The 9,965-nt window shown below is 34.8% G+C and overlaps 1 protein-coding gene across 2 annotated transcripts in view; it reads right to left on the bottom strand.

Moving 5' to 3' along the window:
- ISPD (isoprenoid synthase domain containing) overlaps positions 1-9,965 on the bottom strand; it is a 349,407-nt gene that overhangs the window by 237,858 nt on the left and 101,584 nt on the right. For both annotated transcript variants that reach the window (XM_012659420.1, XM_012659419.1), the window contains one exon: positions 6,245-6,349. In XM_012659420.1, coding sequence (XP_012514874.1) covers positions 6,245-6,349 — 105 coding nt within the window. The remainder of the gene's footprint in view (positions 1-6,244; positions 6,350-9,965) is intronic.

The following is a 9,965-nucleotide window of genomic DNA, read 5'->3' on the forward strand; positions in this document are numbered from 1 at the left end:
GTTACTGAAACCTTAATATAACTTAAGTATTATAATCAAAGAAAATGTGGTAGTGGTCAAATAAAAGCATTAACATTACTATTTAATAATAACATTTTATATTAGAAGGAAGGAAAGGATGGAGGGAAGAAATCTCTGTACAACAATCACCAAGTTGCCTTCTCAGTTGAAATGAGATAATTCTCAAAGATCAATCCACATTAAGAGGGACTTCTTTCTGAATTGAGTATATCTGTATGTACCCAGATAAGATTTGCCTTGTAAGATTTTATTAAAACATGGCTCCAATAGAAAAAGCGTACAGGGCGCCAATGTGTGCCTAAGAACAATGATGACCTTTCCTTAAAAACACACAGCCTCCTTGTAATTGTAACCTGCTCCTTGTAATGTAGTCTGCCATGGCGTGTATGTATGGCAGATACTTCCCAGACCCCATCCAGTGAGCTCAAGTACAGAACATGTAAGTGCATTGCATTGCAAAATTAGTTCTCCTACATCACAGAGCTGAAAGATGGGGTGAATAACAAAACAGCTCTTCAATAAGCACTACAAGGTGATAGAACCTACATTCGAGCACCCAGATGACTATGATGCAGATGGTCTAAAAACCCATTTTGAGAAATGCTCACCACATTGATACCTTACCACGCCTATAAAATTGAACTTTTTTCCTCTAGATTACCTCATTACTGGATTTCTACAGAAAGTTTGTTCAGCACAAGTGGGCCAGCACACTTCTATGAAAAATAGATTCCTCTGCTATACCATTATCCTGGCAGGTAAATCCTGTACCAAAGCTACACCTTATTATCCAGAATTAAAGTGGCAGGTAACTTGGTAACACAGACAGAAAGGTGCTCAAGTAATTCAATCTAATGAAATCAAAAGTCAAACACTATATAATCTCTAAAACAAGCACATGGCAACCAAAACTAGTGATTCCCAGTACTGTACCTACCATAGTACTATAGTAGTAGTGCCATAGTATTATGGTAGATATAGTACAGATAAAAATGCAATTCTACTGTCTGGAGAAAAAGTGATTAAAAAATAGACATTTAAAAGTTCATGCTATGCATTTTACCACATGAAAGAATGTATTGATCTCATTCATTCATCAAACTAATATTGATTGAATAACTACTATGTTCTAGACCTCGTTCAAAGTGCTAAAAATAATGAAAAGAGTGAATAAAAATCCTTAACATGTAGAGACTACATTACAGTTCAGAATTTTATTTTTGTAAAAGTAAAACTAATTTTTAATTCTTTTTTTGAAAATACCCAATTAACTAGATATCTGAAATCAGGCCTTACTAACATTTGCAATGTAAATGAGAAAGTTTTTCCTATAATAATTATCTGCTGTGGAAGGTAAACTCAGAACAAAAACTAAGGGGAAGAAGACTAATTATCACAATTCATTTTCTACTCCCTCCTACTTTAAGGGGTAAAACACCAGTTTAAGTTAAAATAATTATGAAAGTACCTTATTTTTTCATACAAATCATGATGGATTTATCAATTTATAGAAAAATTATTCTCAAATACAAAAATGACTTTTCTAGAATACTTGCAAGACTTAGTTTTTACATTGGAGTCAGTTGTATGAATAAGATACATTTATTATCCAAAGGTTTTGTCTCCTTTTATATTAAATAATTAACTGAATAACAAGAAAGACTTAAATTTATCATCTCCTTTTCCCTATAAGCTGTGTGTACACAGATTAAAGCTTTTTTGATTTTTAACATCTTCTACATACCTCAACTGTACTTCTCAAATATTGATTTAATAAAAATAAACTAGAGAAAATATTTCTTACAAACTTTTAAAGTATCTTTTTAAGAATAGCCATATTTTTTTCTAAATAAAACAGCTAAATACTTCAAAGGGAATGTTACTGGAAAGTGTTGTAATTGTGAATTGATGAGTTATTCAATTTTTCCATTTAACTTTTACAGTAATATGGGTTGTCCTTTCTTTATTTTTAATTGGGAAAAAATAACACCCTAAACAATCAGTTTTGAAGTGATTTTGTTCTGTTAGCATGATCTGTAGTCTTCCTTTGATCTTGCACAATACTCTATTATGGAAAATAATTACTTTAAAAAAGAAAATCAATCCTGTAGTGATAGAAGCAAATGTCTAATTCACTTGTTTTCAAACTGTGCTCACTAGAGTCTCGGAGGCCACCTGAAAAATAGTAAAGGTGCTCTGTGCAGGTGAGACTCTAACTCAACATCTGATACTCACCTAGTTCAGTTCAATTTTTGTCTATGTTGTTCAATTGAGCTTCTATGCAATATTTCATCTGAGTAATGTGTTTAGCTAAAAAAAAAAAAAATTCAATAGAAGAGAAACCTGAAGCTCAGAGCTACAGACATAATTGTCTTCTGAAGTCCTAGGCCAGGATTCTCTCGGCTACCTCAAGGTTATACTCTGGTAGAGATTAGCATATCTACATTTTGTTTCTCTTTGTGTGCTGAGTGAGACACAAAACAGTAAAACAGACCTTTCAGAACAGAGCCAATGCCAGTTGGCCACCAGCTTATATGAGACTACACTTAATGTTCTCCCACCTTTCATCTCACAATATGTAACTCCAATAATTAGAAAAAGCCAGAAGAACTTACATTTTAAAGATATACAATGTTTACTATATATACCTTTGGAATTTTTTCCATCTCATTATGTACATTTAGAAAATATTTTCTTGAGACTGGATAACTGTACGAAAATCTCTCAAAAGAAAATGTCACCACATTGTACTTTTGAGGTTATAAAACCAAATAGACTATTTTGTTTCTTTTGTTTTTAAACAAAGATGCTAGAATACCTGAATCTAAAAAATGTAGTCCCCATGAAAAGGAATCCTCAAAAGTCATCTATCCCAATAGCAACAATGATACGAACATTTCAGAAACTCCTTCTTAAGAAGTATTCAGACAATAGAATACAGTTGTTAAATTTCTTTAATAATTGACTATAAATCTTCTATGCCTTAAAGACGGTTTGGACATTTAGAAATAAGAAGTCTATTCAAATTAAGTCTAGACAGTGTAGTAAGTGACCAAGCTATATAATTAAAAATATATTGGACCAAAGATATGGTACAACTATAAATTAGAGGGGCTAAAGTTCTTATGTAGACTAGATGAAATCTCATCAAAATAATAGTGTTTACCAAGGCCTGCCAAGGCACAACTACCAAAGGGAAGCATGAGAGCTGATTGCTAGAAGCCAGTCCTGTACTCTTCAGTGCCGGGCATTCTTATGGAAGAGGGTGGGAGTGCTGTGGTCATTCTAAGGTGATGTTCTCTATCCTTCATGGTGATTTGAAAAAAACTGATCTTTTCTCCAGACCCCAGAGGAGCTAGCACAAGAAGGCTGGCATCAATCCTGAATGTTTACTGTTTGCATTTACTTTTACTAAAATTTGTATGTAAAATATAAAATAATAGTCCTCCTGGAATTTCTGGTGGCAATTGAAATAACACTAAGTGCAGTCACCAGAAATTTCTAATCATCCTTACCACTGTGGAGTTAATTCCTTGACTTCTGAAGAGTAGAAGGTATCCTGTTTCATATTTCGGAATCCTTCCTTGCCTTACTGTTTTATAGTGGTGAAGTGCCTCTCAATTACGTCCAAATGTGTCTTTCACTGCGTCAGGTTTCTGAATATGTTCTAGGTACTTGGCCCTGCCACCTGGGTCCAGTACCAGTTTTAGCATAACTGTACTAGAACTTTTCTTAGATTCAATTTTTTTAATAGCAACATCTTCAGAATTACTGTATCGTTAAAACATTAATGCCAAGGTGTAAATTCTAATGTGTGGTTTAAACGGCAATTAAAATACTCTCTCTAGTCATACAAAATAAGATCACAAAATTTAAGTAAAAGCCTATACTAAAGATGAATCATACAATATTAGCAAAAGGGGCTAAGTAATCAGCTCAGAAAATATTGAAAAGATTGAAAGCAGACAAAAGACCAAAAAAAGGAAATAGGGAACCTGAAAACTATAATATTTGCACTCAAAATAGTTTCACCTCGCTTAAAAGAAAAAATATGATACCAACAGAAAAATAAAAAACTCCTATAATGGCTATCTATAAGACATTTTGCCCAATCCACTGCATTGTAGGCCTTTTATTAGAGGCCAAGGTCTCTTTGTGGCACACCATTCAAACTCATTCATAAGAGTAAGGCTCTCTGCTTCCCCCCAGTTTGATCCTGATCTCTCTAGGCCTGAAAGAGTATGTCACCCTTGGCATGTGTTTCCCGAGAAAGCACCACACACTGGGGACCTAAAAGAACAGAAAGTTATTCTCTCTCAGTTCTGGAGGCTAGCGGTTAGAGATCAAGTTGTAGGTAGGACAGTGTTCTCTCTGAAGGCTTTGGGGAAGAATCCTCCCCACCCTCTTCCTAGCTTCTGGTGGTTGTAAGCAATCCTTGGCATTCCTTGACTTGTAGATGCACCACTCCAATCTGTGCACCATCAGCACGTGGCATTTTCCCTGCATTCAGGTCTCTTCTATTCTTATACCAACATCAGTCATGTTGGATTTAGGGCCAACCCTACTCCATTATGACCTCATTTTGTTTCCAAATAAGGTCACATTCACAAGTGCCAGAGTTTAGGGACTCCAATACACCTTTTAGGGGACAATTCAACCCATGACAGCATGTGTGAAGTGACTCACTAGTGGAACCAAGAGAAGCGCCCTGGAAAGGCCAATCATGTCAGAGTGCACAGAAGGGAAACAGAGAGCTGATAGGTACCTGATGACTAACACTCTCTTACTGGAGAAAACAGTGAAATACGAGCATTTAACAAAAGAAAAAAGAAAAAAAGTGAAGATGTGGAGTGGAAAATTCAAAGAGTTATGTGCTGCTTCCCTTTCCATCCACAGAACTCAGAGTGCTTTACAAACTTGATGAAGGCTCATAACACTCACAAGAGGTAAATTATCACACCCCCAAAGATGTCAAAGTGAGGCCAGAGAGCACTGACACGTTAATAGCAATAAAATGCCTCACAGTTTCCACTTTTTTACTTGGCTGTCAAATTAAATCTAGCAGACAGTCAAAGGGATTCTACAGAGATGTGGGTCGGTGTCTTTAACAATACCCCTAATTGGTAATTGCCAAAATCTTCATAATTAATATCTATATCACCAATAAGACATATATAGAAAAGGATAATCCAAATAAAATGTTTGCCTTCTGGACTGAAGACATTTAGATATCCTTAAATGAGCAATAACACTGCAGGAATTTTCTCTACCAGGCAATAATCCAAGCCTGACAATATTTTGAAATCTTGGAATTCAACAGTTTAAGTATGTCTAAGACAATCTTAACATACAGCAAGGCCCATCATGTTACTGTGCAAGATACCTAATCAAATTATAGGGCTTTCTGTTTTCAAATCAATGAGGAAATATGCATATAGACTCATAATCTCAGAGTTAGAATGAATCTTTACTATCTCAGTTGTTGGCAGATGTTTAATAAATATTTCCAAAGATTACAATATTTCAAAAGCAGCAATACTTGTTTCAAAATTATGAAATAATCCAAAAATTCTATTTCGGAATAATTCAACTCATTTCTACTTGATGAAACAAAGGGGAGGCATACTCTAAAACACCTCTGGCCTGAAAAAGAAGCTGTAGTATGGTAATGCTACTACCTTGTTTGCAACAACCACTGCATACCTTCCAAAGGAAATGAGTTTGCCATTAGAAGAGTTGGGCCTTGCCACAGAAAAGAGCCCAGTTCTTCATGGGGGGTCAGGGGGAGAAGGTGGGTCCAGCTACTACCCCGCTGTGTCAGAACTGTAGCAGATACCCATTCAACTCACATAAGTTGGAGCAACCACCCCAGGGCCTGTAAGGAAATGTTAATATTGCAGGCAGAGTTGTAGCTTTAATCCCATTGAGTGAACAGAATAAAAGGTTATCCACAGAGAACTAGAGGAAAAAAGTTAATAAACCAATCTTATGGACTATGAAATGGAATTTCCTTGAATTATCGCAAAGTGAATTTTCTTGAAGCCAAGCAATATAAATGGTACATTTTGATGGCTCCATAAACCCAGTGAGTGTCCTTTAACTCCCGTTGTACTCTATCGTTTTTAAATGCACTCACATGAACACACACACACACACACACACACACACACACACACACATATGGACCAGCACAGAGAAGAGCCCTAGCAAAGGCTCATCTTACCTTCCAGAGATCAGGTGATCCTTCTACAAGTTTAGCTTTCGTGTGACAGTATTTTAGAGCCAATTGCAAACACTCAGTTCCAAATTCCAAGTCATAGTCACTACACTGGTGGAGGGGGAAAAAAAAGTTAAAATACAATTTTAAATAAAACTAAGCCTTTTATTTCATAATCAATTGCAAACAGAAGAGACTAGAGAACTCACACTAATCAGCTATAGATTAAGTTATAAAATAACCCCCCCACCCTAAAAGCATAACAAACTGAATAAATAGGAATATTATAACCATAAGAGTTTTGAGCTTCCTCAATAGTTTCAGATGTCAAATAGTATGATACTTTGTTTCCTTTACTCATAAGTTACCCTTCCAAACATGTTTATAAAATGCCTGAAAGGATAGCTTAGGATTACTGTATCAGAACTGTTAATATATATATATATATATATATATATATATATATATAAAATCTAAATCCTGTATCTTTTATTTGTATAAAGACAGCTGCAGGCCACAGTTCTCTCATTGATTTTAATATTTAAGATATCAGTAAATCCTCATTAATGATTTATATTTTGTTTGTAAACATGGAAATAGTTCAGTTTTTCATTGTGAGAAAAAGCGTGAAGGTCTCTTCATAGATTCAGTAAAATATAGATAACATCTTTTAGCACTTTAAGCTGAACCATCAAAATAACCAAGCAATAATATAATTCAGCTGGATAATATTCACAGAGTGTCTATCCTTTCTCTAAGCTCTGTATTAAGTACTTGCTATATAAAGGTAAATTATACATGTAATGTGTCCTCAAGGAACTCAAGTCTAGAAGGGGAGGCTGACTTCTAACAAATAATTTGCAGCAGAATGTAATAGATGCAGCAATAGAAGAATGTCCAGAGGTAGCCCAATGGATAAAATACTTCATTCTATGTGAGGACATAAGGAAAAACCTATCAGGGAAAATGATCTCTGACCTCTATCTTAAAATCTAAATAAGACTGGAGGAGGGGGATTATCTTTAAGGCAAAAGGTGCCATGCAAAGTTACAAACATTTGAGGCATTTGGTAGATTTGCATTTTAGAAAGAGCATATCCGTGTAAAGACTGCTGGAAGTCAACAAATATGAATATGCCATCTAAAGCTGTTTTATTGTACTGAAGGTTACAAAATTTTAACTGTAATGGTTTGCAGAATTACTGAAGAAAATTTAACCAAACATACACAGAGCTCCTATCTGACCAAAAGAGTCACAGTTAACATCTTCTATTTTGATGAACTACAGAACATGACGTATTTTCTAGCCTTTTTCATTTTTAGTAGAGTATTATCAATAATAGTTACATTCAAATACCTTGAGATGAGCTTTGGTAAACCTTCCTTCGCTTTGTATTTCCATCATCTACACAGTATTACCTATTAGTATGTGAGATGAATGTACGGAATTCTCTTTAACACGTGGTTAAATCCCACAGATAACTAGTAATAAAATGAAATCATAAAAAATGCTAAGTTAATCCAAAGGCACGCAGAAAAGTGAGAAAAAGAACAAAGAACAAATGGAACCAACAGAAAGCAACCAGTGAGATGATACTTTCAGTCAAGAAAGTTAATAAAGAATGAGTATGAAGCAGATTAACGGGTGGCAAAAGAAAAAAAAAAAAAAAAAGAATGAGTAATTGCACAAAATATTTGACATTTATTATCCAGCATGGGGGGGGGTGTCACAGTGATGTCACTGATCACATCAGAAATATACAGACACCAAGAACCATCTGCCTCCCCAAATTTGGTCTCCTAAGACAGTGTCAAACAGCCTTCTCCACAGGCAGAAGCTATAAGGACAATTACTGGAGGTGCTCAAAATACACAGTCCAGCCCAGTCATGTTATAGGGGAGTTCAGAGTCAACAAGCCCTGCCTACAAAACTCACCAAGTCCAACCAGTCCTCAACAGTTACACATGTGCCAAAAACCCAAAATTTAGCTGACACCCAAGAAGAGATTGTAACGTGAAAGATAAGGTCAAAAAGGCAAAAAATAAAGCATTTTGGAGGAAATAGAAACTGCCATTTTTAAAAATTGTTAATAGACCCCAAAAGATAAAGTATTTGTAATCAAAGAGGACAGGGTAATATTTAAAAGGATAGAAAATGAGAGAGAGAGATAATTATGTGACTCATCCACAAAGTCGAATATCCAAATAAAAAGAGAACGAAAAAGAAAAAAGTAGGTAAAGACAATTTAAATAATTCAAGATAGTCCAGAAATGAACATGAATTTCCAAATTAAAAGAATTTATGGACTATAGAAGCTAATGGATGAAAACATACCAAACCAAATTAACAACAACAAAAATTCTCTTACAAAGAAGCCAGAATCCTAATGGACTAGAACTTCTTAGCCGAAACAATGAAAATTAAAACAAGAAATAATTTTTTTCCTAATTCTTAAGGTAATGATTTTCAACATAAAATTCTACTCCCAGAAAAGCTATTAATTAAGTTTGAGGGTAGAATATGAATTTCTCCTAGCATTCAAGGTCTCAAAAGAATTTAGTACTCATGCATTCTTTTTTTTTCCCCTCCACATTTAAGACTTTTAGAAAAGTTTTAAGTTCACAGCATGATGGAACAGAAGGTACAGAGATTACTATATACTCTCAAGCCCTCATATACAGACTCTGCTACAATCAAAACCCTGCAACACAGTGTTATGTGTCAGCATATGTGTAAACTTACACTGATACATCATTATCACCCAAAGCCTATAGTTTACCTTACAATTCATCCATGGTATTATACATTCTATGGATTTTCATAAATGTACAATGACATATATCCAATGTAGTATCATACAGAGTGGTTTCACCACTGTAAATAAAATTCCACTGCACTCCACCTATACGTACCTCTTCCCCCTGAAACCCTTGCAACCACTGATCCTTTTACTGTCTCCATGGTTTTGTCTTTTCAAGAATGTCACATAATTGTAATCGTACAGTATGTAGCCTTTTCGAATTGGTTCCTTTCACATGGTAATAGGCATTTAAGGTTCCTCCATGTCTTTGGGTGACTTGATAGCTAATTTCTTTTTAGCAGTGAATAATATTTCATTGTCTTGGTATTCTAGTTTATTTATATACTCACCTACTAAGACATCTTGGTTGGTTCCAGTTTTGGCACTTACGAAAGCTGCTATAAACATTCATGTGCAGGTTTTTAAGTTGACGTAAGTTTTCAACTCATTTGGTTAAATAACAAGAAATCTTAGCCGCTGGATCATATGGTAAGAATAAATTTAGTTTGTAAGACACTGGTAAACTGTCTTACAAAGCAGCTATACCATTTTGCATTCCCACCAGCATGAACGAAAGTTCCTACCACTCCACATCCTGCTTAACATTTGCTGTTATTAGAATGGACAAAATCTGAAACAGGTATGTAATGGTATCTTAATGTTGTTTTAATTTGCATTTTTCCTGATGAAATAAGCATATTTTCATATGCTTATTTGACTTCTGTATATTTTCTTCGGTGAGGTGTCTGTTAAGGTCTTTAGTCCATCGTATAATCCAGTTTTTCATGTTCTTATGGGTGAGTTTTAAGAGTTCTCTGTGTATTTTAGATTTCCACATTTCTTTTGCAAATATTTTCTGCCAGTCCGTATCTGTCTTCATTCCCTTGACAGTGTCACAGTGTCTTTCACAGAAGCTTTTTTTTTTTT

This window comes from Propithecus coquereli, unplaced genomic scaffold, assembly GCF_000956105.1.
Source record: "Propithecus coquereli isolate 6110/MARCELLA unplaced genomic scaffold, Pcoq_1.0 Scaffold61, whole genome shotgun sequence".
Lineage (NCBI taxonomy): Eukaryota > Metazoa > Chordata > Mammalia > Primates > Indriidae > Propithecus > Propithecus coquereli.